This window comes from Camelina sativa, chromosome 4 (genome assembly GCF_000633955.1).
Source record: "Camelina sativa cultivar DH55 chromosome 4, Cs, whole genome shotgun sequence".
Classification (NCBI taxonomy): domain Eukaryota; kingdom Viridiplantae; phylum Streptophyta; class Magnoliopsida; order Brassicales; family Brassicaceae; genus Camelina; species Camelina sativa.
In genome coordinates this window covers 8,137,338-8,164,286 of record NC_025688.1, presented here as the reverse complement: position 1 = coordinate 8,164,286, position 26,949 = coordinate 8,137,338, and the positions used below count along the sequence as shown (strand labels likewise).

Here is a 26,949-nt window from a genome sequence, read left to right as displayed (position 1 = left end):
GTCGACTTTGTTGATAAATTGCTCATTCTAGAGCTCGAATTCGATAATGGGAACCCAGAAAATAAGACAGAAGAAGAACAATGTCAAGTTGATTGTAGGGTTCGTGATATTTGAAAATTGGGAATTTGTGGGTAAGGAATCGGGTCGTGACTATGTAGGGATCGAGTCATAATTGGTTTAATTTTGAGTTTATATTATTTGGTCTGCGGTTCACCGGATAAACCGAAGCAATTCATTTCCAGGGGATATAGATGTAGAACTTTTAATTTGAAGGACATAGAGATTGATCATAGTTGACATGGCTATATAGATTGTGGCTCAAGTTCGGGCTCCATCCAACGAGATATGATAGTTCTTGGGGGGAAAATAACTCGTTTTCCCCTTATTACTTACCAAAGTAGTAGACACCTTTTGGTAAAGGAACTTATCCTCTCGTTGCAAAAGAGGGTTTAACTCAATTTCTATCTTTCTTTCGTCTAAGTGCTTCGAAGCTCTCTTAACAAGCTTTCAAAGTCAAAAACTTTTTATCAGCTATGGCGGTTTTGTTATCAACTCCCATAGTCTCTCCACTAGGAATCAACATCGAGACGAATAAGAATCTGGGTGTCTCGTATTCTTCTTTCCCTCAAATTCACCTCTTCAGAATCTCTACTCCACTGCGTGTTCGAAGATCCGTCGTCGTCTCGAGCCGTAAAAGTGTGAACTTTTTTCATCTTTCATAAAATCAAACATGTAGCAAAAGGTGTGTCTTTTTCTCAGTTTATGTCTTGTGGGTTTACAGATTCAGGAACTGGTTTAGCAAGCGAGGATAAGAAACTGTTGCTGGAACGATATGGTTATGATGCCAATGATGACTTTGGGTCTCAATCTAAGGTTTGTTTTTTTTTTCCATAATTGTTTCGGTTTGGTTTCTGATAAATTGCGCCGAGCTGAAAATTTCTTACGCATTTGTAGAAGGCGAGAAGGAAAGAAGAGAAAATGAGTGGAAGGAACAGCCAACAAGTAGAAGAAGTTGTTGTAGTACAGCCAAAAACAACTCATAGGTTACTTCAGGTGTGTGTATTTGCTTTGTTTCATTTTCTTGTTTTTTTGGGGTTTTCTATTGTTTGATTTCCTCAAATGTGTGTTTTGTGTGTTTAGGTACTTGCAGGAACGGCCAAACGAAAGAAATTGCTTTCTCTTAAGGGAATGGATGTGAGACCTATGATGGAAGTTGTTAAAGGAGCAGCTTTTGGGATTCTCCAGGTAAGAGCTCTTTTTATTGTTCTGTGAGATTAACATTCCAAGACTGATTCTTCTCTTCATTGTGTAGGCTGCTGGTGGTTGTCCAACGTCTCTGCGTCCTGGTAAGTGGTTGGATTTGTACAGTGGTACAGGATCTGTGGGAATTGAAGCAATCAGTCGAGGATGTTCTGAGGTAGCAAAGAAATATTAGTGGCAGGAATTGTTTTTGTATGGTTTTGTACTTGACTAATTTCTCCACAGGCACACTTTGTTGAGATGGATCCTTGGGTTGTTTCAAATGTTCTACAACCAAACTTGGAACACACTGGGTTTGTTGATGCTTCGGTTATACACACTGCTCGAGTCGAAAACTTCTTGGAACGTGCTGATAAAATAGTAGGCATGTATATAGTCTTTAAGATGTTAAACAGTTTTCAGTTTCATAACTTGTTAGTTTCTTGCTTTGAATAGTGTCTATTTGTTAAGATTATTCTAAACTATCAGGAAAGGATGGAGCATTTGACTATATCAGCGTTACACCACCTTACATGGAGGTAGATTATGCGGTTCTGATGGATCAGATTGCTAAGTCGCCAGCTATTGGAGAAAATACATTTTTTGTGAGTAGCTATGTATTTCCCTTCTTAAACCGTCTGATAAGGATTTTGGGTCAATGTGTAATAATACTCATGCTCTTCTGAACAAAATCTTAATAGGTGGTCGAGTACCCTTCACGAACAACGATGCTTGATTCATGTGGATGCCTTGAAAAGGTAATTACTTCCCTTTAATTACTTGTTTGATGAATGGGGTTGTATGAATGTTGATGAAACAAAATTTCTTACAGATGACTGATCGAAGGCTTGGCCGGACACATCTGGCCATATATGGACCAAAATGGGCTCAGAAGCCAAGAAAATCATAAAACCACAGCAGAAAGCAACTGTTAACTCTGGTCCTTTTTTTGTGGTTAAAGCAATGAACGGAGGCTGAGATTGAAGAGCTAGTTCGTTCCACCTTTTAATAGTAGAGTAAGTTATTTTAATTGTTACTATTGTTCTTGCTTACATACATATCAAACGCTTTGACTTGCAGCATCTGCTATTGTCACAGATCATTTTGTTCTGCTTCTGTCACATATTCTTAGTGTCTCAGATTAATTTTTTGCAGGTGATTCTGTCGATCAGGTCACCATTTTTGTTTGTTGCCAAGTCCTAAGATGGAAAAAGTTGCAGACTTATGATAATTGTAAAATCGGTAATGGTGTATGTTGCGAGGTGTGTTTGTTACACAGAAATATAGTTGTATGCAGTTGGAGATATAAAGTCAGTTAGAGTTTCTCCTTTTTGTCCATTACATATGGCTTCTTTTGAGAGATCAACTTGCTAGACATGATTTCTATATGTATGTACCATATATATCAGTAACCATCTTAAGCATTTCTTCTAATTTAAACAAAACCTTTTACGACAGTGACATAACTGAGGTATGTCTCGAATCATTCTTTCCCTTCTTCTAATTTAATCTATTTTGGTAAACAACTCTTCAATAGAGCATCTAATTTTGAAATCTCTAGAGGGGAATATAGTGGCATGCCTTTGCTCACACAATCACTGTGAGAATCAATTACTATCAGGACACTATCCTGACCATGTATAAGATCCCTAAATGATATAGAGGAAACAGATATATAGTAATGAAATTGTGGGGACAGGACTGTTTAAATTTTGGCTTTACTATGTATAAGGCAAGCTTCTCTTTCCCACCAAGGCCAAAAGGAAGTTTGCTTGTGTCATGGAAACAAACTGGCTCAATCTTCTCTAGCTGTCATTCAGATATGGATTCTTTTCTTTACAATTTGGATATGTTTCTATATATAATTTTTAAGAGGTTATAGTTTAAAGTTTATACACATCTCTATATGTATGTTTTGCTGCTAATCGGCTTTTGATAGGAAAGGGAATACTTAATAAGGAAGAAAATTCTAGCTCTAGCTCCTTTTCACAGGTTTGGTTATTTACTTATGCATTGTTAAATTCTTAATTGATTATCTTATTGTTTAAAGGAAACATCCAAGTGATTTAAGATAGTGGTAAGGAAAGTAGTAGGCTTGCTAATACTCAGTCACAAAAGGTACACTGTCCTATGCTTTTAAATGGCTTAAAATATATGTAGTTAGGGGAACTTGTGAGGTCCCCAATGGTTTGCTGCATGAAAATTCACAAATCAAAGCAAAGTAAAAGGTACTTAACGGGCCCATATGTTGCATAAAGATATGTTTTTCTTAACTTTCACTTCCTCTTGCCTCCTCTCTCTCTCTACGTGGACAACTACGTATGTATATTGTTGCTTTGTGTGCTTCATCTTTAAAATAGGGCCAATCACGGATTTGTCTTCCAAGGTATATAAAAAACAACCTAAATGCTTGTTTTTTGCTTCCCATTTCGCTTTCCCCTTTTTTTAGCCTCTCCTGTCCAAAGATCTCTCTCTATTTATGTGACAGTCACTTCACCAACATCATGGATGTTCTGCTCAGTCTATTCTTGGGTTTGGTTGGTCAGTTGTTTATGTTAAACAGGAAGCTGTAGGGACATTAGGTTGCAGTATGGGTGGAAATGGCATTAGAGCTTCGGTTGGAGCTGTTGTGTATTTGGGTATGATTGTGTTTCTTCTTGTCAGTATCTTAGCAAACTCTGCATCAAGTGTTCCATCAACAGAAAAGGTCAAGACTCTGCGGTTTAGTGGTAAGGATGTGAATCTGTTTCATGTGAGCAAGCGAAAAGTTCCAAACGGACCTGATCCCATCCACAACAGGTTCTTCATCTTCTCCCTCGAATTTTTCGATCTTTCACTTTTTTGCTTCTTGAGTTTGCTATCAGAGATCAAGCCCTTTTAAATATTTTGTTTAAGTACGTTTACACAAAGACTAATCATCCAGTATTAGTGTTTCCTCAATTCTAGATTTTTGGTTGTCACTTTTACACAGATACCAATAAATCACTAGTTTCTAAAAAGATCATTAGCATGCAGAATTCTTCTTCTTTCCTTCTTTTCAGTGTCACTGCACATTTTGTGTTTTTTAAAGCAGATAAATGTTATCATGTTGTAGTAAAAAAGCTTCTTCTTTCTCTAATTTTGATGCCATACTTGTGAAGAACTTTGACCACTTTAGTTAAAGTTCTATTTACTTCAGAAAGAAGAACTCAACTTTAATTAAGGCTTTTGTTTCAAAATTATTTCTTCAGGAAAGCAGAAACTTCGAGACGACCACCAAGAGTATGATGATAAAACTCTCCGTGTATGGTGTTTGCAAACTCTAAGGTCTTTCTACTGTCTTCAGACACAATAGTGAATTACGCGACGTCAAGAAGCTACTTTTTTCCGGGGCAATTCGATAACTTCAGATTCAGAGGGATATGCTCATATGCAAGGTCTCTCTTAATATGAACTCATAGCTTTTGTGAAGTCTTGCTCTGTTTTGCAAGGTCTCTCTTACTTGCTCTGTAGCATTTGGGAAGGTGAAGTCATTGCTCTTTCTTTCTTCTTTAGGAACACTGTGTCTGAAGATTGAAATCTTTCAGATGATTTGATGCAGATATTAAAGACTTTAGTAGGGTTTTTGTGTAATAACATTTGTATTAATTATTATAGGCTTATTATGTCTTTATCTAACTCTCTGTTTTCCTCATCTTTTCTTTATTTTGCCTTTTCTTTTTTTGAATCTGTTAAACATTAAAGTTTGCTTTTTTATGTTTCCCTCTGCCTAAAGCAACCCATTAAACTAAAGTTGCTCCGTTTTCAAAATTTCAATTTCCCCTTGAAATATTGATTGTTATTTTGCTTCTTAATAGATGCTTGTCCTTGCACAACTTTAGAATCACATATGTATTCATTTTTTGGGTTCTTCTGAACTTTGGGTATCTTATATATTCTCTGTGTATTTGAATAGCATCTTACAAAGTGAAGGATACAAAAGGAGTGAGTGACCATAGATGCAAAAACCCTCTCTTTCTCTCTCGCTCTCTCTCTTTCTTGTCTTCTTTAGCTTCTTTTCTGGGATTGATTTTGACTGTATCGAGAAGCAGACCCCCTAAAGTAAGATTCTGCAGAGAAATCTTCTTAATCCTGTTCTGCACTTTCTTTTTGTTCTCAAAAGAAAACACAAGTGAAAACTTGTTTTGTCATTCTTCCAGGACTGCAGCCAAGAAGAAAAAAAAAACCCTCATGTTTTGTCTCTTGCAACAGTTCTCTTTAAAATCTTGGTTTGGATCAGTAATAAACACCAAAGCAACGTAACATGTCTTAAGACTTTGCCAAAAGAGAAAACACATAAACAATATACACTTCTGTTTTTACAATAACATATATAGTGTCTCTACAAGTAGTAGTATATAGACAACAAATAATTATACTCCTGAAGCATCTCACTGTAATTTCCCATTTTTTTTCCATTACTCCTCATCAGAAAGGTCCATTTCACACGGTCTCATTCTCTTGCGTGTCGAAAATTAAAGGGAAGTCGTCGTCTTGTTCTGAGAACGAGTAGTCTTGTTTCTCAGCAATAGCTTTCAGTGACTGGTAAGCCTGAAACATTGACCATCTCTCTTTAGGTCTTGAACTCACACAGTTACAAGCAATTTCAACAAATTTCAAGATTTCCTCGTCATGTCCTTTCCCTCGAATGTTTTCATCGAATGCATCAGTGATTCTTCCCGAGCTTTCAAGCTGTTTCACCCAATCCACCAAACTCCCTTTAAAGCCTTCACCTCCTAGAGCTTTAACCCCTGTTGCCAACTCCAAAAGGACAACACCGAGTCCATATACATCACCTTTTAGTGAGGCTAGCATTGTTGTGGAATATTCAGGAGCTACATACCCAAACTCTCCTAAATCACCAGTCATGAAACTGCTCTCGTTGTTATCCGAAGGAACCATAAGCCTAGCAAGCCCTGAATCTATAATCCTCGCATCGAAGTCCTCATCAATGAGAATGACACTTGAACAAATGTTTTGGTGAAGTATAGGAGGTCTACATCCATGGTGAAGCCAAGCCAAACCCCTTGCAGCAGCTAAACCAATCCTAAACCGAGTCGACCAGTCTAATTCAACCCCATTTGAATCCAGCAATGAGTGAAGCGTCCCATTAGACATGTACTTATAAACAAGAAACTTCTCTTCCTCCACAATGCAGAATCCAAGAAGTGGTGCTAAGTTAGGATGACGAAGCTCCCACAACTGATTCATCTCATACCTAAACTCCCTCTCCGCGAGCTTACACGTGCTCAAATGCTTGACCGCAAGCGCTGAGCCATCAGGAAGAAGCGCCTTATAGGTTGTCCCGGTTCTAGTTGAAACAATAATGTTAGCTGAGCTGAAGTTATTAGTTGCAGCAATCAAATCCCCAAACTTAACCTTAACCAAAGGCTTCTGAAACAAAGAAACTTGAGTAAGCTTATGACTACGAAGTCTCTGAGCCAAACTACTAACTCCTACTTCGGTTGTTAAACCGCCTCTTCGTCTTCTTGTCCACTTCAAATGATAATACCACCAAATCCCAAAAGCCAACAACATTGATGCAGCAGCACCAAACACACCAGCTGCAATTATAATTGCAAGATTCTTCTTACTCAATCCACCACAGCTAGAAGACAAAGGGCGACCACAAAGACCTTTGTTCCCCTTAAAATCATCAGATGAGTAACTCGGTGAGCTAAAGAAAGCAGGAATGCGACCTGTGAGATCATTGTTAGCTACAGAGAACCTCCCTAGCCTCCCTAAAGCAGAGAACTGAACCGGGATTTGACCCGAAAGCCGGTTATCAGACAAAACCAAAGAGTTCACAAAGCTACACTTAGCTAAATCAGGAGAAATCTCACCATTCAATTCATTGTTTGACAAATCAAGAGACACCAAAAAGGGTAACCAAGTACAGAGCTCTCTAGGGATGTTACCAGATAACTGATTGCTAGAAAGATCCAATTTTTGTAAACTCCCACAGTACTGAAGAGATTCTGGGATTTTACCAGATAAACCCATGTCTCTAAGCTCAAGATTGATAACCCTATTCTCTTGATTGTTCCAACAAGACACACCAACGAAATTACAGAGAAACCCAACAGTTGTGTTTCCAAAGTTCCATGATTTCAAAGCTCCTTGAGGATCTGTGAGAGAGCTTTGAACTCCTCGTAAGCATCTTATGTCGTCTTCATCTGCAGCCATCGAAGGATAACAAAAGCAGAGGAAGATGATGATTGATAAAGGAATAAGCTTTCTTGGCTTTGACTCGATCTCTTCCATGGATGATGATGAAGTGGTTTCAAAGGTTATTTTTTTCCTGGGTTATGGGATTAAGAAGTAAAGATTTGTACTTTTTTTTTGTGTATCTGCCAATGAAAGCCGCAGAGAGACAAGAAGCCTCTAAGTCAGACGTGTTGAACAGTCGTCTCTCAAGGATTATTATAAAGGGGATACGACTACTTTGTTGTCTTTTTTCTAATCTCTTTAATTATTATTATTCTTTGCTCATTCCTTATGACTGACTGGAAAATATATTAGTTTTTTATTAATGGTTTTCAAAGCAATTAAAATAAAAATTCCATTATTTTCGAATTATTTTTTAATGGGTTGATAATGTTTCTTTCCCTTAACTTGACTTCTCGTATAGATTGATCATGTTACATAAGTACACACATGTTTGTTATATCTAGAAATGAAATTGTGATTACTTGCCACATAAATTTCGGAATATATAAAACAATTTTGGTGAAACGAATTTTTTTTTATTTATTCAAACATTCAAAAAGGTTTATGAAGTAAAGATAAAATGTTGAAATGCTATGGTTTTGGTCCTTTTGGTACAGAATATGCTATTGTGTGTCGATAAAAAAGTTACTAAAATTAAACATGCCAGTTTAAATTTTCTAAATTTTAATGCTTAAGATATCAAAAACTATTGAAATAACTTTTAGTAAAGTTAATCAAATGATATATTTACTAGATTTGCACTTCTTAAAACACTATATATTTGCAATTATTAGTCCAAATGACATATTTAGGATTACACACTATTTGCAATTATTAGTCCAAATGATATATATTTGGATCACAAACCATGTTTTTATCCATAAAGATAATTAAGATTACTATTTTTTTTTTTTTCCNACGACCACAAAGACCATTGTTCCCCTTGAAATCATCAGATAAATAACTCGGTGAGCTAAAGAAGTCAGGAATGCGACCTGTGAGATCATTGTTAGCTACAGAGAACCTCCCTAACCTCCCTAAAGCAGAGAACTGAACCGGGATTTGACCCGAAAGCCGGTTATCAGACAAAACCAAAGAGTTCACGAAGCTACACTTAGCTAAATCAGGAGAAATCTCACCGTTCAATTCATTGTTTGACAAATCAAGAGACACCAAAAAGGGTAACCAAGTACAGAGCTCTCTAGGGATGTTACCAGATAACTGATTGCTAGAAAGATCCAATTTTTGTAAACTCCCACAGTACTGAAGAGATTCTGGGATTTTACCAGATAAACCCATGTCTCTAAGCTCAAGATTGATAACCCTATTCTCTTGATTGTTCCAACAAGACACACCAACGAAATTACAGAGAAACCCAACAGTTGTGTTTCCAAAGTTCCATGATTTCAAAGCTCCTTGAGGATCTGTGAGAGAGCTTTGAACTCCTCGTAAGCATCTTATGTCGTCTTCATCTGCAGCCATCGAAGGATAACAAAAGCAGAGGAAGATGATGATTGATAAAGGAAGAAGCTTTCTTGGCTTTGACTCGATCTCTTCCATGGATGATGATGAAGTGGTTTCAAAGGTTATTTTTTTCCTGGGTTATGGGATTAAGAAGTAAAGATTTGTACTTTTTTTTTGTGTATCTGCCAATGAAAGCCGCAGAGAGACAAGAAGCCTCTAAGTCAGACGTGTTGAACAGTCGTCTCTCAAGGATTATTATAAAGGGGATACGACTACTTTGTTGTCTTTTTTCTAATCTCTTTAATTATTATTATTCTTTGCTCATTCCTTATGACTGACTGGAAAATATATTAGTTTTTTATTAATGGTTTTCAAAGCAATTAAAATAAAAATTCCATTATTTTCGAATTATTTTTTAATGGGTTGATAATGTTTCTTTCCCTTAACTTGACTTCTCGTATAGATTGATCATGTTACATAAGTACACACATGTTTGTTATATCTAGAAATGAAATTGTGATTACTTGCCACATAAATTTCGGAATATATAAAACAATTTTGGTGAAACGAATTTTTTTTTATTTATTCAAACATTCAAAAAGGTTTATGAAGTAAAGATAAAATGTTGAAATGCTATGGTTTTGGTCCTTTTGGTACAGAATATGCTATTGTGTGTCGATAAAAAAGTTACTAAAATTAAACATGCCAGTTTAAATTTTCTAAATTTTAATGCTTAAGATATCAAAAACTATTGAAATAACTTTTAGTAAAGTTAATCAAATGATATATTTACTAGATTTGCACTTCTTAAAACACTATATATTTGCAATTATTAGTCCAAATGACATATTTAGGATTACACACTATTTGCAATTATTAGTCCAAATGATATATATTTGGATCACAAACCATGTTTTTATCCATAAAGATAATTAAGATTACTATTTTTTTTTTTTTCCAAATGAAGTGTACAACAGTAATATAGTGGAGAAGAAGGTAAAATATCTACGGCATTATGTATAAGTCCTTGAGAATAATCTAAGTGGATTAGCAGAGATAAAAAAATTTGCATCTTAAGAGTTTCTTGTGAAACCAGTAGAAGGTGAGTGACATGAATGTCAAACAACAGATTCACTATGCGTACGTCTAAGTGAGACTGTTGCAGATAAACAAAACAGATCATGAGGAGCAAATGTAATGTGCATCATAGTGGAGTTTGCGTATTATCTTTGCTTGGATTTAAAAACCTCAACATCACCATTAATATGGTATCTATCTATGGGAATTGCATGTATGTTCTTATAACTGATACTATTATTGCACATGCAATTGCTGTTATAAAAGTTATAACTGTAAACCTTTTTGGTGAAACCGTGAGAGTAAGTTTAGGTCTGAATGGATTTGGTATGGTCAAATATGCACTTTTGAATTAAACAAGTAGGAATTTTCAATGATATCATTTTAAATAGTTTATAACTAACCTACCTACATACGATTACGAATACCACAATTGCGGTGAAAATAATAGGAACATCCATATATTTTAATGTGAATATATATACAATTTGCATATTTCGTTGGCCTCCGTTTCTTGACCAACGAAATCATTTGGCAGTTTACTCAAGTGTTTTAAATAGATGCACATACAATTATAGATTATTCTATTGTATTACTATAGTGGAAAACAAAATTTTCACTAATATTATCATTCAATAATTTGTATACGAAATTATAAGAATATTCTTTTTTTTTTTTTTGGGTGGGATCTTTAATTTGGTCCCCTTTGGAAAGTCCAACATTCACTTATTTGCCTATGTTCACAAAGTTGGTTGACCGGACCTCTTGAGTATACCCATACAAGATGGGCTCTGCCTCCGAGTCCGGGTGTTTCAACAACATGTTTCTTCTACGGGCTTTCATTGCAACGCTGCATTTTATCACCATCTTTGGACAAGCATTTTATGACATTGTGCATTGTAGGCATGCAATGCAACATCATAACGATATATTCTCGTTTACTTCAAATTCAGTTTGGAATAGTAATTAACTAATATAATATCCATCTTTTTTTTTTCTTTGTTGGTATGGTTTGGCATAAAAAATACCCTCATTAGCCAGTTTGGGTTAGGTGGCTCACGTAATACATGATCCAACCTAAAAAAATACTAATTAGTTTGGATACATGAATGTTTTACAAACATACATTTACGTGATATTAGTAATATACACGAATTTAAGATGTGAGATTTTGAGTTATTTGGATTGGTATTTACTATTTAGATAATTCATATCATATCTAAAACTCTGTTGGATAAGCTTTGAAACTTAGAGTCCAAGATATTCTTACAAAGGAGAGATAAGGATAAGAGAGAGACTCAAGATATGTTCAAATAAAATTAAATAATAGAATTAGGAGTTATCTAATTCTATGTACTAATAGGAAAAGGAAAAAGAAAGCCTCTATATATATCAAGTGTTGAGTTGTGACATTGATATGAGATTAAGAGAGAGCTTCAGAAGTGTTTAGTTTTGAGAGGAGATTTTCTAAACATAAATAAAGAGAGTTATTCTTTATAATCAAGTTCTTCTTTATCTTTTATTTGGTATCAGAGTAAGGTTTAATCAATCCAAAGGAGCGGATTTGATTCTAAATAATGAGCGAACTAACAACTGGATCACGTCCAAAGGACATGGACAAATCAGTATCGATCCAATGTCCTCAACTTACCTCTACAAACTATATGGTATGGTCTATGAAGATGAAGGTTATATTGCATATTCAAAAGGTTTGGGAGATAATAGAACCGGGTTCAACTGATGAAGACAAGAATGATGTTGCAATAGCATTATTGTTCCAATCAATCTCAGAATCTCTTATACTACAAGTAGGTAATCTACCTTCACCAAAAGATATTTGGGATTCGATCAAGTCAAGAAACATGGGAGCCGATCGTGTCAAGGAGGCACACTTGCAGACTCTAATGTCTGATTTCGAGAAGCTAAGGATGGCAGATTCAGACAGGGTTGATAGCTTTGCAGGAAAACTATCAGAAATCGCAACTCAGGCAACATCACTTGGACAATCGATTGACGAGCCTAGGATGGTGAAGAAGTTGCTAAACAGTGTGCCAAGGAACAAGTTTATCCATCTTGTTGCCTCTCTAGAACAAGTATTGAACCTCAATACTACTAGCTTCCAAGAGATAGTTGGAAGACTCAAAGCTTTCAAAGAGAGAATACAAGGAGAAGATAAACAAGAGGACACACAAGGAAAACTTTTGTTCACCAGTTCCAACTATCAACCACAATCGACCTACAACCCGAGTTTTAACAAATTTCGTGGCAGAGGTCGTGGTCGAGGAGGAAGAGAATATAGAGGACGTGGCAGAGGACGAGGCAGAGGAAGATATAATGGTCAAGAGCGAACCGATTACCACACAAATCAGAATCAAACTCAGGAGAAGAAGGAGAAGACAATAACTTGTTTCAGATGTGACAAGCTTGGTCACTATGCGTCTTCATGTCCCGAGAAAGCACAAAAGGTACAAGAATCAAACAAGATTGAAACAGAGGATAGAAAAAGCGGATCAGACTCTGTACATGCATGAAGTCATCTTCTTAAACGAAGATAAGCTTATACCAAAGAACTATAGCAGAGAAGAAGGCATGTGGTATCTAGACAATGGGGCAAGTAACCATATGAAAGGAAACAAGACTTATTTTTCGGAGCTTAATAGGAACATAAAAGGAAAAGTGAAGTTTGGAGATGGATCATGTGTGGAGATTGAAGGCAAAGGTTCGATATTGTTTGAGAGCAAGAATGGAGAGCAAATTCTTGTGTCTGACATCTATTATATCCCTGAAATCAAGAGCAACATACTGAGCTTAGGACAAGCAATGGAGGTAGGCTGTGATGTTCGTATGAGACGAGATTATCTTACAGTTCATGATCCAAGCGAGAGGCTTTTGGTGAAAGTAATGCGTTCTGCGAATCGACTTTACAAAATCAGTCTCAAGATAGGAGGACCGACATCACTACTATCATGACTTGAAGACAACACTTGGAAGTGGCATTCCAGGCTCGGACACATCAGTTTCAAGACGATCAAGGCAATGTTTCTGCATAAAATGGTTCACGGTTTATCTGATGTAAGAGAAGAAAAGTTGTTGTGCGAATCATGCTTAGTTGGTAAGCAGACACGACAAGTGTTCCCGAGAGCTACGCTATTTCGAGCCTCTAAACCGTTGCTACTTCATGCGGACTAGTGTGGTCCCATATCACCTGCAACACTCGCAAATAATAGGTACATATTTGTGATAATTGATGATTTTTCAAGATATATGTGGTCTATATTGATATAGGAGAAGAGTGAAGCTTTTGGAAGTTTCAAAGGATTCAAGAGTGTTGTAGAAAATGACCTTGGAAGAGCTATCAAAACTCTAAGAACAGATAGAGGAGGTGAATTTACATCTAGAGAGTTTAATGATTTCTGTGAATCTGCTGGGATCACAAGACATCTAACAGCACCTTACAGCCCACAACAAAATGGTGTGGTTGAAAGAAGGAACAGAACACTAATGGAGATGACAAGGAGTCTACTTAAGGCTATGGAGGTGTCGAATTACCTTTGGGGGGAAGGTGTACGTCATGCTACTTATCTGATCAATAGAGTACCTACCAAGGCTCTTAACAACATCACACCATACGAAAGCCTACGAGAGATAAAACCAAACATTGATCACTTGAGAGTATTCGACTGTGTTGCTTATGCTAAGATTGATGGTGCACACCTTAAGAAGTTAGATGATTGATCATAGTCATTGGTGCATCTTGGAATAGATCCTGGATCAAAAGCATATAGGTAGTTCAATCCATCCACTCAAAGAATTGTTGTAAGCCGTGATGTAGTTTTTGATGAGAAGAGTAAGTGGACTTGGAACTTACCAACTACAGAGTCAGATAGGGAACCAGGAATGTTCTATATGCGATGGGGTGACATCGAGGATGCAGGAGAGGGACCAGTTGTGTCCAATAATGAGAATGATGTTCTAGAAGAAGATGAAATAGAGAGTGTATCATCTCAGGAAAACAGAGATGACAATGAGGTAATTGTCACTCGTGAAACTCAACAACAACAACCTCTACGCAGAACCACTCGTCAAACCCAGAAACCGAAATATCTTGAGGATTATGTTCTTCTATCGACAATAGAAAGTGAGATATTGTTGTTCTTGATCAATGACGAACCGTGTTCGTACAAAGATGTTAAAGGCAAACAAGTGTGGATATTTGCTTGCAAAGAAGAGATAGACTCCATCAACAAAAACAAGACTTGGACACTAGTTGATAGGCCAAGAGATGTGAAGGTGATAGGACTTAAGTGGGTCTCTAAAATGAAAAGAAATGTAAATGGTTCTATAAGTAAGCATAAGGCAAGATTGATTGCAAAAGGCTATGTACAGGAGAGTGGCATAGACTTTGGAGAAGCTTTCGCTCCAGTGGCTTGTATAGAGACTATACGATTGCTAATTGCCTTGGCTGCATCAGATGGATGGGAGATTCATCACTTGGATGTGAAAACTGCCTTCTTGCACGGTGAACTAAAAGAAGAAGTTTATGTTGATCAGTGTGAAGGTTTCGAGGTTAAGGGTGAAGAACACAAAGTTTACAAGTTGTTGAAAGCTTTGTATGGTTTGAGACAAGCTCCACGAGCTTGCAACACAAAGCTAGACCAAATCTTGAAGGAGATGGGCTTCAAGAGGTGTGTTAAAGAAACTTCAGTGTAGTGGAAATCAAAAGAAGGTGACTTGCTCCTAGTTGCTGTATATGTCGATGTTCTACTTGTTATAGGCAACAATCTCAAGACAATAAAAGAATTCAAGGAAAGAATGTCTGCAAAGTTTGAGATGAATGATCTCGACAAACTTACTTACTATCTTGGCATTGAAGTGAATCAAGAAGAAGGGAAATCACTATCAAACATGAAGGTTATGCACGTAGGATCTTGATGGAAGCTGGATTAGAGAGTTGTAATCCAACTTTAATTCCAATGGAGTTTGGTTTGCAGGTTTCCAAAGCTCTTGAGGAAGCGGAGATAGATCCTACTCGATATCGAAGAAATGTTGGCTGCTTGAGATACTTGTTGCATACACGACCTGATCTAGCATTTGCAGTAGGTATAACAAGCAGATATATGTAGAGTCCACGAAAGTCACACAGAGAAGTTATGAAACAAATACTAAGGTATCTGCGTGGAACATCATCATACAGATTGAAGTACAAGCGAGGAGGCTTAAAAGAGATCATAGGATTCAGTGACAGTAGTCACAATGTCGATCAAGATGATGGAAGGAGTACGACTGGTCATGTGTTTTGCTTTGGTGACACACCGATCACTTGGTGCTCGCAGAAACAGGACACAATCGAACTCTCATCTTGTGAAGCCGAGTTTATGGCAGCAACGGAAGGAGCTAAGCAGGCAATATGGCTTCAAGATCTCTTAAGTGAAGTTACAGGCTGGAAGAGTAAGCAGATCACCTTGTATGTTGACAACAAGGCAGCGATCGCACTCGCAAGGAACCCTTTTTTTCACGGGAGAAGCAAACACATTCACAAACGGTTTCATTTTATCCGTGAGTATGTTGAGCGGGAGCTTATTTATGTTGATCACATTCCTGGAGTTGATCAAAAGGCGGATTCATTGACAAAGGCATTGGTGAGGATTCAGTTTATGGAAATGAGAAGCTTGTTTGGTGTTCATGACTTAACAAAGGGTAATTCAAAGCTTAAGAGGGAGATTGTTGGATAAGCTTTGAAGCTTAGAGTCCAAGATATCCTTACAAAGGAGAGATAAGGATAAGAGAGAGACTCAAGATATGTTCAAATAGAATTAGGAGTTATCTAGTTCTATGTCCTAATAGGAAAAGGAATAAGAAAGTCTCTATATATATCAATTGTTGAGTTGTGACATTGATATGAGATTAAGAGAGAGATTTAGAAGTGTTTAGTTTTGAGAGGAGATTTTCTAAACATAAATAAAGAGAGTTATTCTTTATAATCAAGTTCTTCTTTATCTTTTAAACTCAATATCTTATATATATATATCTTTAAACATAAATATAAAATTGCCTAAACGAAAATTAGTAGTTTTGTTCAAATTTGAGGTTTCATATTTTCTTTTACATATTAGTCCTTACAATTATATATATACTAGGTACTAACCCGCGGAAAACCTCAAGCTGAACTTTTTTTGATGAAATTTTTTAATAATTTGTTTTGTTATTTATAAAGATTTATGATTAAAAATTCAGTTTGTTTATATTAAAATTTTTCTATTTTAAAAATGTTTATTGAAAACCTGTCAATAAAACATTTGCATGTAATGAATAAAATTGTTTAAAACTTTTTCAATTAAACGTAATCCTTGCTATAGTTGTGAAGTAAGTAAAAATATATAACTAACATTTAAAAAGATCAACTAAATATAGCTAGTGAAGATTCTGAAAATCCTCTTTGTTTTTTTCTTTTGTGGCTTCCCTTACTTGTCTGTAATAAGCACCTTCAAGCATTAAATATATTCAAATCTCAACTTAGGCTCTGATTGGTAACGGCTGTTACTTATGGCTGTAAAGACTTTAACTTTAAAATTTTAACTGTAGAGAATTTGGCTGTAAATGCTTTGACTGTACAAACTTTAATTGTTAAAATTTGATTGGTAACAAACACTTTTAAAGCTATAACTATTACTTTAATTATCAAAAATATTGAAATGATGATATTAATGATGATAATAAAAATAAAAATAATTATTATTGAAATGGATCTTAAAAGAAAGAGAAAAAAATAAGAATAATTATTGTATAAAAATAAAATATGTAGAATATATATATATATATATATATATATATAAACTTGTGGAGAGCTTTATTATAATTTCAATCATCATGGAAAATAAGAAAGAAAAAAAATAACTACTGTTTTTTTTTATTTATTTTTTAACAGCCAAAAAAGTCGCACATTTGTGGCTTTAAAAATTTGCACGTACAAACAAAAAAATAGGCAGTTAAACTTTTAAGGCTTTTAAAAATAATAAAGCAATGAAAGCATGATTGATAAAATTTTGGCTTTTAGGACTTTAAATTAGTTTTAAAGTCTTTAAAATATTTCCCAATCAGAGCCTTAGTTTCTAAAGAAAGGTGGCGAAAAGAAATACATAACATTTTAAATAGATAAGATACTATATCTATATCTTTTATTTTTGTATTTATTAATTTTTAAAATCTAAGCCGTTAAACGAAACTGTTATATATTTTATTACATTTGATTTTTGATAAAAAATTTAAATGCTTGAAATTTTTTTTTGATAAAATTTGTAGTTATTTAGATTTTATTCGATTAGATTTTTAAAATCTTAACTGTTAATTTTTTTTAAGTACAAATTAGTTTTGTAGATTTTTTTTTTACTTTTCTACAATTTATTTTATTTTATGTGTCCCCAATTTTTGTTTTTTAATTAATTATATTTCTTTAACTAATTAATTAATCTTAATTAAAATTTTCTAATGGCAATTGAATGTAATTTTTTACACATTTTAAGGTTAGTTTCATATTTGTACTTCCCAATTAATATAGTAGTATATATATATATATATATATATATATATATCATAAGTCATTTGACTAACTAAGTCTTTTTAATTATATTAGTCCCAACAATTCTGTATCTCATAAATATAAATATAATTTTCACATGTATAATTAACTAAACACATTAAAATGAATACATAAAAAAAAAAGAGAAGGATTCATCTATCATTTCAAAATGTGTTTGCTTGAGTGACTACGAAAAAGAGTTTTGATCAACAAATGGATGTTAGTGTTAATGATTTAATTTTTGTGGTTTGTTTTTAATTTAATTTATTATCAATAATGTAACATTTTATTAATTAAATTTTTCAAAATTGCTTGTAAGAATATCTTAATGTATGATATTAAAAGTAGGGGTGGGCATTTAAACCGAACCGAGCCAAACCGAACCGAATCAACCAAACTCAAACCGACCCAAATGGTTTGTTTCGGTTCGGTTTTTTAAACCGAACCAGTAACCCCATGTGTTTTTTAAATTAATTAATAATATTATTAAAATTATAAACATGTAATCTTAGCTATTACCACTTGCATTTTATTTCTATTTTACATTATTTTAACTTTTCTGATAAAAATAACTAAATATAAATATAAATTTAATTATATTTAATATTAGATATTAATTTTAATTTTCTATTTTTTCGAATTTATTTGATTAATTAACTATTATAAAACCATAATCAATTTTATTTTGTTATATTAATTGATTCTTAAACCGAATTAAAACTGACCCAAACTAAAACCAAACCGAACCGAACCGAACCGAACCGAACCGAACCGAACCGAACATAAACCAATCTGAACACAAATCAAACCAAACAAACTTCGGTTGAGTTTGGTTAGAGTTTTAACAAAACCAAATAAACCGAACTGAACCGAACCCAAACCAAACCCAAACTTAAACCGAAATTCTCACCCCTTAAAAAAATGGATTTTTATGGATCTCCCGAAATAAAATATCTATGACGTGGCGGTAGATTGTGAGCCTATCTAGCATTTGCTTATAGCCAAGCCTCTTATTGAGTCAGAGGGATCTTTCAATTGAAGAAGATTCTTTCTTTTGAAACCGACCCGGATCCGAATATAAAGTACTTGACCCAACAACGCCAGCTCTCAACCCGCTCTCGGTGCTTTCAATATTGCAATTGCCGTCAACATTGTTCTGTTTGTTTACCGGAGAAGAAACCATCTAAAAAAAAACCCATTCGGAAAAAATTCGAAATTTCGTTTTGCTCGATACACGATTTTGAGTTTTTTTTTGTTTTGTATGATTTTGATCCTGGTGAGAGAGCTTACCAAACGCGGAACTGGATCCGATTCCGTCAGAGTTTCCTTTAATCGTCGTGGAAGAGAGAGATTGTGGAATTGGGGTTTTCTCAGGAGTGAAGGATGATCCAGAGAAGAAATTTCAAAGGATTGATTTGAACAAATCATGTGGCTTTCTTTCTTAAGACCCCGAGATCGATTCTCCTTAACCGAACTCAGGTTTTGTTTGATCGGCTTTTTTTGAATCCTGGGTTAATTTCTGTTTTGTGAATTTGATCATTGTAGAGATTTTGTGAATTTTTATGGCCTAAAAATTCAGTCTTTTGAAGGTGTTGTTGTTGGGATGTTTTGTTTTGGGTGTCATACTCGTTGGTCAGTTTGCAATTAGGTTACTGCTTGGAGTTGTGTTTGATTGTTTGAATGGTGTGATTGTTATTGCAACGCTTTTTAAGTTTACCTGATTGTTTCAGTCAGGGGTCAACTTTATATATATTGCAGCCAATTTTGGGCGGGTGTATCTTTGACCATAGGACAATGGAAGTTTATTGAGATCTTAGTGTTACGAGATTAGGTGTTTGTTGATTGTACCAGATGATGATGAAACCGTAAGTGTTGAAAGTTTGTTTTTTTTTGTTTGTTTGATCGTCTTTGAATTTTGGCGAACAAGTTTTATTTGTGATTTATTTTCTGTTGTGACTGAGATTGGTTGCGAGTTTTGAGCGATTTTTTTTGAATTATATGCTTAAAATTGTGTCATGTTTTTGTAGTCATCTCTTTGGAATGGGTTGTTTGAATTTAGTTAGGGTTTCTAGGATAGTTTGAATGGTGCCATTGAAGGGCACTGTTTAAGTTTCTCTTCCCCAGTTTCATTCAGGGGTCAACTTTATAGAAATTGAAACCGATTGGGTGGGTCGAAGGGACTATCTTGACCCTAAGAATTTGACTTGTTGTCGAGTTTGTTGAGATCGTAGTGTTACGACATTAGTTCCCCTTGTCATCAATTATATCAGATAATAAAAGTGTTGAAAATTTGTTTGTTTAGGTATCTGACTGACCAGCTGAGAAAAATTCAGATCGTGAACGAAGCTAATAAGGTTAGTGATATAAGTCTTTTGCATTTTAGCAAATGTCGTGGCATTTTTGTTATGTTTTGATCTTTGATTACCGGGTGCCATTTTGAAGGATCTCGTTGTCGAGGCATTGAGATCAATTGCAGAGATATTAACTTATGGTGATCAGCATGACCCCTCATTTTTTGAGTGAGTCTTTTTGCCAATTATCACTCAGCGCCCTCCCTATTGGCATATATGTTAATATTTGCGATTGTTGCAGATTTTTTATGGAGAAACAAGTAATGGGAGAATTTGTACGTATTTTGAGGGTTAGCAAGACAGTAACAGTTTCTGTCCAGTTGTTGCAAACCATGAGTATAATGATCCAAAACCTAAAAAGTGAACAAGCAATCTGTAAGTTCATTAGGTGCAACCCATTTTTCTACGAGAATTCCCATGATAACAGTCTATTCATGTCTTTCTTTTGAAATCCCTTGCAGACTACTTGTTCAGTAACGAATATGTAAACTATTTGATAACATATACATTTGACTTCCAACACGAAGAGCTTCTATCTTACTACATATCCTTCTTAAGGTAATTTTTTCCTGCGGTTATCTAGGCTTTAGGAAGTACTTACCGACTGTATCTGATAACTGTTCTTTTGTTTGCTTTATGTAGAGCTGTTAGTGGGAAGCTAAACAAGCATACAATATCATTGCTTTTGAAGACCGAGAACGTGAGTATTCTTTAAGTTGCAGATTACTTTAACTTTTGTATTCGTTGATGGATATGTTTTGCCATATTTTAATTCTGCGTTTCTGCGTCTAGGATGTAGTAGTTTCTTTTCCCCTTTATGTCGAAGGCATACAATTTGCATTTCATGAAGAGAACATGATACGCACTGCAGTTCGTGCCCTGACTCTTAATGTATATCACGGTCAGTCACTTACAATAGTTCTTTCGATTTGTCATTTGTATGGTAAAGATAAGCAGAATTTTTAGCAATGTTTCTAATGCCTTCAGTTTGTTTTTGCAGTTGGCGATGACTCTGTAAATGATTATGTAGTTAGTTCACCACACACCGAGTACTTTTCAAAGTTAGTTTCATTTTTCCAAAAGCAATGCATGGATCTAAGTGCAATGGTGTTGAACACGCTAAAGTAAGATACAGTGCCTTTTTATTTCCCAGGGAAATAGCTTGTAGATTGATCGTCACTTATCACAGTCCCTTTTCATCTATCAATTTATTTTGTTCATGTATGATCCGTATAAATTATATTCTTCTGAAAGTTTTTCATTTTATCCTTGCTAAAGGACCCCATCACCAGATTCTGGTGGAAAATTGTTCTCTGCTGTTGATGGGATCGAGGACACCTTGTACTACTTTAGTGATGTTATCTCTGCTGGTATACCTGATATCGGGAGGATGATAACAGATCACATTCTGCAGCATCTAACTCTCCCACTTCTTCTCCCGTCTTTATGCTCGGAGGCTGTAAATGTACAAAATATCACCTTTTTCCTCTTAAAATCCTTTTCAGAGTTGATTTATTTGGTCCTTCATAATATTTTGTTAGCCTTGTTAGGTTTGACTAAGTGCCAGAGTACCATTCTTATTCAGGAAAATATTGGTTTGTTGTTATTTCAGGATATCTCAGTTGATCCTGTCACTTCTCTCTATCTGCTTTCTTGCATTCTCCGGATAGTTAAAATCAAAGATTTGGCAAATATGACTGCTGCTACTCTTTTCTGCCCTGTAAAAGCATTCATTTCAAGTTCCCTAGTGAAGCCTAATAGCAGTTTGGCTCCTCAACCCCTTACATATGGAAATGGGCATCCAGACAATGGTGTTACTGAGGAGGCAGATCAACAGTGTTCAAGCAATGCAGTCACGAGTGAGGAGAAAAATTCCCACGTTTGCAGTGAAGATGCTACCAAAATTATCTTCAACAATTCACATACTACGTTTAGGTAACATGTTAGCAAATAAGACCTTAAACAAAATTATGATAGTTTACTTTTCATATGATTTTATCTTAATAGTGTTCGCTTTTACTATTAAACTGATGTTTTTTTTTACTAGAGAGACTTTACTTCGGTATATTTCCGAGGGAGATGATGTGCAAGCTCAGGGTTCATTATTTGTGCTAGCCACTTTGTTGCAGACGAAAGGTATTGGGAATGGCGTTATGAAGATTCTTCTCGCCTTTTCTGGTGATGCTGTGCAGTCTATTCTCACCTTTTCTGATTTTGATATCTTACATTTTATCTTTGGTAGAACTTGAAGAGTCAATGCTAGATGCTTTTGGCATTCTTCCACAGCGTAAGCAGCACAAAAAACTTTTGCTGGTGAGTTTCTTGTCATTATCCTTTATCTTGTGCTTAATATCTTATTCATTAGATTTGCCAGGGTAATTAGCATCTCCATGGATTTTGTTACTAATATATTTTACTGGACCATCTACTATAGCATGGACAAAAATATATGCTTTATTTGTTGGACTGCCTTTTTATTCTTATTCAAAAGTTAATTGGTATCTCTGACAGCAATCTTTGGTTGGGGAGGACTCTGGTGAAGAACAACTGTTTTCACCAAAAAATGGTTCTATTAGAGATGGTGTAAGTTGCGAACTTGATTGGTTTCTACGAAGGTTGGAGGTACTTCACAGCATCTCTTAATCCCCATCTCTTCGGTATTGTGTTATACTGTGATTGATTTATTCGTTCCAGTACCTTCAACAGGAGCAGTTTGGAGTACGCTGTTCATTGCCTGGGGCTGCAAGGTGCCCCCGTGTACATAGACATCAGGTATATTATGAATGTTTGTAAACCCAAGTTATCAGCCTAACTTCTTTTCAAATTNGTATGTCAATTATTCTCGTCACTATCAGCACTTTTCGTTATGGTATATAATACTGACATATGATTTTTCACTATCCCCCTTAGGTTTTCGTGCTTCTTCATCAACTCCAAATCTTCTCGCTCGGTAAGCCCTTACCGGATCAACCTCCTATTCATCCTCCAGCCGAGCGATCTGAAACGTCTCGTGCCACAATTGCTGGTTTGGATGTTTCAGTCCCCAAACCTGGCACCCAACTGAAGCTAGGTAGGCACATGATGCTTTTATGCTTGTCCTAGTTACATTATCTAATAAACCACCCAAAGTCTATGATCTTTTAGAACTCCGGTTTGATTGGGTTGTCTCGGTATCCGAAGTTAAATCAAATCCTTGAACTTTCCTGGTGCAGTTGATGCTGTGCCCTGTAGGATTGCCTTTGAAAGAGGCAAGGAACGCGATTTCTCGTTTCTAGCATTAACGTCTGGTGTGTCTGGGTGGATTTTCCTTGCTGACCCAGATAACGGAATCATCCGTGTTACTGCACCTTTAGCTGGCTGCAAAGTACGTAATCACCTTCACTGTCTTCTTCTTTATTGTAAATTCTTGTAAAGATCACACAGCAAGGAGAGAATCTAACATGGTAAATGATCTATCATCTTTTGTTTGTATTTCAGCCCCGGATAGATGAAAAGCACCCGAAATGGCTACACCTGAGAATCCGACCATCTACGTTACCGTTGTTGGATCCAACAAAGCGAGGAGTCTATGAGAAGCTGAAGTCCAAAGGTCTAGTAGACGGGAGGTGGATATTAGCATTCAGAGACGATGAATCTTGTCACTCTGCTTATTCAATGGTTGCAGGTGAGATCGATCAACAATGCAGCGAGGCCGACAGAAGGTTAAGACCATTATTTGACCTAGAAAGAAAACATCAAGAAGATGAATGAAACATTTTGACGCCATGTCTTCATCAGTTTGGTCTTCGTCGGGTTGAGATCTCATTCAAAAGTTTGGTCTTGATCTTCCCCGCCCTTCTTGAATATATGAAAACGCCATGCAATTTAGATGCACTCTTAGGAGCAGCTTCCATGATTCTTTCAACGTNTATTATGAATGTTTGTAAACCCAAGTTATCAGCCTAACTTCTTTTCAAATTTTAACGTTTTAAGTTCTATGTCTTGATTTAACTGAGCAAAAGTTCTTTCAGAGATGTCTTGATTTAACTGTGCAAAAGGTGTTTCTTTTAACATTACTGTGCACAAGTTCTTTGTCTTGATTTAAATAAAAAATGTGTTGTAGGTGGTGGATGCATTGGTCAGTCTTCTCTGCCGAGAAAACATATCTGCAGAAACATTATGGGATGGAGGATGGCTGTTACGCCAATTGCTTCCTTACAGCGAGGCAGAATTTAATCGCAAACATCTCAAGATGTTGAATGTATGTTGCGTTGAAAATGTTTCTTTTTTTGTTTGACACTTCTTCTCTTGCCCCTCTTCCTCTCTTTTATTATTTACCAATTTCCTGCTAATGGCAGGATTCTTATGAGAAATGCAGAAGTGCGCTTACCCAGGAGATTAAAGGTACCTGGCCTGATCTACTCATCATTGTACTGCTTGATGAGTGGAAAAAGTGCAAAAGAGGCAAGTAAAGAAGCCAATGTTGTATTTTAATTGTACGGATATATTCAGTGAATCTGATACCAAATCTTCTGACAGTTATCGAAGCTCCATCCCCTCAAAAAGAGCCTAAATCCGTTCTTCTCCAGCTCGATAGATTCTCATCAAATGGTAAAATTTTTGTTACACATTTTGCACCAATCAGCTAGAAAACAAATGTGAATGATATGGTTATTCCCTTGTTAAATCCCTTTCTATACAAACCATTAACACTAAAGATCTTTTATAGATAACGCTGTTAGCGAATCATCATTCACAGCAGGTGAAAGAATGTGCGAGGTGGTAAAGGTATGTCAATTATTGTCTTCATATTTCTATCAGCACTTTCGTTATGGTATATAATACAGACATATGATATCAACCTTATCCTCCTTAGGTTTTCGTGCTTCTTCATCAACTCCAAATCTTCTCGCTTGGTAGGCCCTTACCAGATCAACCACCTATTCATCCTCCAGCCGAGCGATCTGAAACGTCTCGTGCCACAATTGCTGGTTTGGATGTTGCAGTCCCCAAACCTGGCACCCAACTGAAGCTAGGTAGGCACATGATGCTTTTATGCTTCTCCTAGTTACATTATCTAATAAACCACCCAAAGTCTATGATCTATTAGAACTCCAGTTTGATTAGGTTGTCTCGGTATCCGAAGTTAATCGATTCCTTGAACTTTCCTGGTGCAGTTGATGCTGTGCCCTGTCGGATTGCCTTTGAAAGAGGCAAGGAACGTGATTTCTCGTTTCTAGCATTATCGTCTGCTGTGTCTGGGTGGATTTTCCTTGCTGACCCAGATAATGGAATCATCCGTGTTACTGCACCTTTAGCTGGCTGCAAAGTACGTTATCACCTTCACTGTCTTCTTCTTTATTGGAAATTCTTGTAAAGATCACACTGCAAAGAGAGAATCTAACATGGTAAATGATCTATCATCTTTTGTTTGTATTTCAGCCCCGGATAGATGAAAAGCACCCGAAATGGCTACACTTGAGAATCCGACCATCTACGTTACCGTTGTTGGATCCAACAAAGCGAGGAGTCTATGAGAAGCTGAAGTCCAAAGGTCTAGTAGACGGGAGGTGGATATTAGCATTCAGAGACGATGAATCTTGTCACTCTGCTTATTCAATGGTTGCAGGTGAGATCGATCAACAATGCAGCGAGGCCGACAGAAGGTTAAGACCATTATTTGACCTAGAAAGAAAACATCAAGAAGATGAATGAAACATTTTGACGCCATGTCTTCATCAGTTTGGTCTTCGTCGGGTTGAGATCTCATTCAAAAGTTTGGTCTTGATCTTCCCCGCCCTTCTTGAATATATGAAAACGCCATGCAATTTAGATGCACTCTTAGGAGCAGCTTCCATGATTCTTTCAACGTACCCAATTTTCAGGTGCCTTGTTTCACAAGTTTCGTGTCCATTTTATTCAGCAGCTCTATATTTGTTTGTTTGTTTTTGTTAAATTTTTTTTCTTTTTTTTTTTTGTTGTTGTAAAAGTGGTCTTAATGTAACATCATTGTATAAAAATACCATTTGCTTCATCGACATCCTCCTCTAAGCAACCAAAATTGTGCGGTTGCAACATAATAACATATGGAGAATCTCATTTCATCAGTGAGTTTCAAAAGAAAAAGAATAAAAACTTTATTCAGCTGATGTGTTCTTCCATTACCCATGCAGTAGATTGGTAGAAAGAAACTAAATTACAATGTCGTAATGTGACTCAACAAAACGGTAACTAATAAACCATAATTGTGAAATGTTGTAGTAGTAATTACGGAATCAAACTAATCTTTTTGTATGATTCTTTGTTTATGCTTAACACACTGATTGAGTTCTATGACATCATCATTTCATTTGTAATAAATAAGAAAAATGAAGGGTTAAATAATAATTTAACAAAAGCCTGACAGTTCTCAACCGACCACCACCGGTGCAAAGGCGAGAGCTTTATTTTTTTTCTCTCTTCGGCGGGAGTGAGAAATCGCGACGATGGAAGAGTCAGATGTAAAGAGATTAAATTGTGTTTTTGATTACTTAAACGATCTGGGTTTGTCATTTTGTTGATTGCTGCGAGCTTTGTGTGTTTGCTTGTAGAAAGGGACGGCGGCCTTGAAGAAAGCTTACGCGGAGATGATTCTAAACACGGCGAAGGAATCAGCGGTTAGGGTAATGGTTTCCGACAAGAAAACAGCTCGGTTCCACCACGATCTTTGCGGGACTAAAGACGAAGCTCTTCGTTTACTTGTCCGATTGAAACAGATGATTGATGCTCAGGTTAAGTATTATATAACCTTCTAGAAGAAATATTTAGGGGTTTAGATATTTCATATTTGGGAACTTCTTGTTTGTTGANATTTTTGTTACACATTTTGCACCAATCAGCTAGAAAACAAATGTGAATGATATGGTTATTCCCTTGTTAAATCCCTTTCTATACAAACCATTAACACTAAAGATCTTTTATAGATAACGCTGTTAGCGAATCATCATTCACAGCAGGTGAAAGAATGTGCGAGGTGGTAAAGGTATGTCAATTATT

At 35.9% G+C, this 26,949-nt stretch overlaps 4 protein-coding genes across 4 annotated transcripts; 3 read left to right on the top strand and 1 right to left on the bottom strand.

Moving 5' to 3' along the window:
• LOC104780084 (putative rRNA methyltransferase YlbH) lies at positions 440 to 4,896 on the top strand. The gene is made up of 11 exons (XM_010504545.2): positions 440 to 696; positions 782 to 873; positions 955 to 1,053; positions 1,141 to 1,245; positions 1,313 to 1,417; positions 1,486 to 1,624; positions 1,729 to 1,844; positions 1,941 to 1,997; positions 2,072 to 2,255; positions 2,395 to 4,038; positions 4,470 to 4,896. The coding sequence occupies exons 1-9, from the start codon at positions 534 to 536 to the stop codon at positions 2,147 to 2,149; spliced, it is 954 nt and encodes a 317-aa protein (XP_010502847.1). The 5' UTR covers positions 440 to 533; the 3' UTR covers positions 2,150 to 2,255; positions 2,395 to 4,038; positions 4,470 to 4,896.
• Positions 3,800 to 5,028, top strand: LOC104780083 (CLAVATA3/ESR (CLE)-related protein 25). Its single transcript, XM_010504544.2, has 2 exons — positions 3,800 to 4,038; positions 4,470 to 5,028. Exons 1-2 carry the CDS (start codon positions 3,830 to 3,832, stop codon positions 4,504 to 4,506), a joined length of 246 nt encoding a protein of 81 aa, XP_010502846.1. The 5' UTR covers positions 3,800 to 3,829; the 3' UTR covers positions 4,507 to 5,028.
• Positions 5,501 to 7,666, bottom strand: LOC104780082 (inactive LRR receptor-like serine/threonine-protein kinase BIR2). The gene has a single exon (XM_010504543.2). The coding sequence runs from the start codon at positions 7,519 to 7,521 to the stop codon at positions 5,701 to 5,703; it is 1,821 nt and encodes a 606-aa protein (XP_010502845.1). The 5' UTR covers positions 7,522 to 7,666; the 3' UTR covers positions 5,501 to 5,700.
• On the top strand, positions 18,635 to 26,021 carry LOC104710688. The gene is made up of 21 exons (XM_010504542.2): positions 18,635 to 19,063; positions 19,887 to 19,938; positions 20,027 to 20,103; positions 20,177 to 20,310; positions 20,397 to 20,493; positions 20,578 to 20,635; positions 20,728 to 20,836; positions 20,936 to 21,059; positions 21,214 to 21,400; positions 21,548 to 21,870; positions 21,983 to 22,071; positions 22,178 to 22,248; positions 22,447 to 22,557; positions 22,642 to 22,707; positions 24,038 to 24,175; positions 24,273 to 24,378; positions 24,454 to 24,525; positions 24,644 to 24,702; positions 24,791 to 24,950; positions 25,092 to 25,243; positions 25,357 to 26,021. Exons 1-21 carry the CDS (start codon positions 19,011 to 19,013, stop codon positions 25,627 to 25,629), a joined length of 2,511 nt encoding a protein of 836 aa, XP_010502844.1. The 5' UTR covers positions 18,635 to 19,010; the 3' UTR covers positions 25,630 to 26,021.

What these genes read in the sequence shown, in the direction of transcription:
- LOC104710688 (XM_010504542.2), top strand. Translation starts at nt 19,011, where the DNA reads ATGTGGCTTTCTTTCTTAAGACCCCGAGATCGATTCTCCTTAACCGAA. An exon ending in AAAAAGTGAACAAGCAATCT is followed by an intron (nt 20,311 to 20,396) that starts GTAAGTTCATTA and finishes AATCCCTTGCAG; the next exon opens with ACTACTTGTTCAGTAACGAA. An exon ending in TGCTTTTGAAGACCGAGAAC is followed by an intron (nt 20,636 to 20,727) that starts GTGAGTATTCTT and finishes TTCTGCGTCTAG; the next exon opens with GATGTAGTAGTTTCTTTTCC.
- LOC104780082 (XM_010504543.2), bottom strand. Translation starts at nt 7,521, where the DNA reads ATGGAAGAGATCGAGTCAAAGCCAAGAAAGCTTATTCCTTTATCAATC.
- LOC104780083 (XM_010504544.2), top strand. Translation starts at nt 3,830, where the DNA reads ATGGGTGGAAATGGCATTAGAGCTTCGGTTGGAGCTGTTGTGTATTTG. An exon ending in CCTGATCCCATCCACAACAG is followed by an intron (nt 4,039 to 4,469) that starts GTTCTTCATCTT and finishes TTATTTCTTCAG; the next exon opens with GAAAGCAGAAACTTCGAGAC.
- LOC104780084 (XM_010504545.2), top strand. Translation starts at nt 534, where the DNA reads ATGGCGGTTTTGTTATCAACTCCCATAGTCTCTCCACTAGGAATCAAC. An exon ending in TCAGTCGAGGATGTTCTGAG is followed by an intron (nt 1,418 to 1,485) that starts GTAGCAAAGAAA and finishes ATTTCTCCACAG; the next exon opens with GCACACTTTGTTGAGATGGA. An exon ending in CATGTGGATGCCTTGAAAAG is followed by an intron (nt 1,998 to 2,071) that starts GTAATTACTTCC and finishes AATTTCTTACAG; the next exon opens with ATGACTGATCGAAGGCTTGG.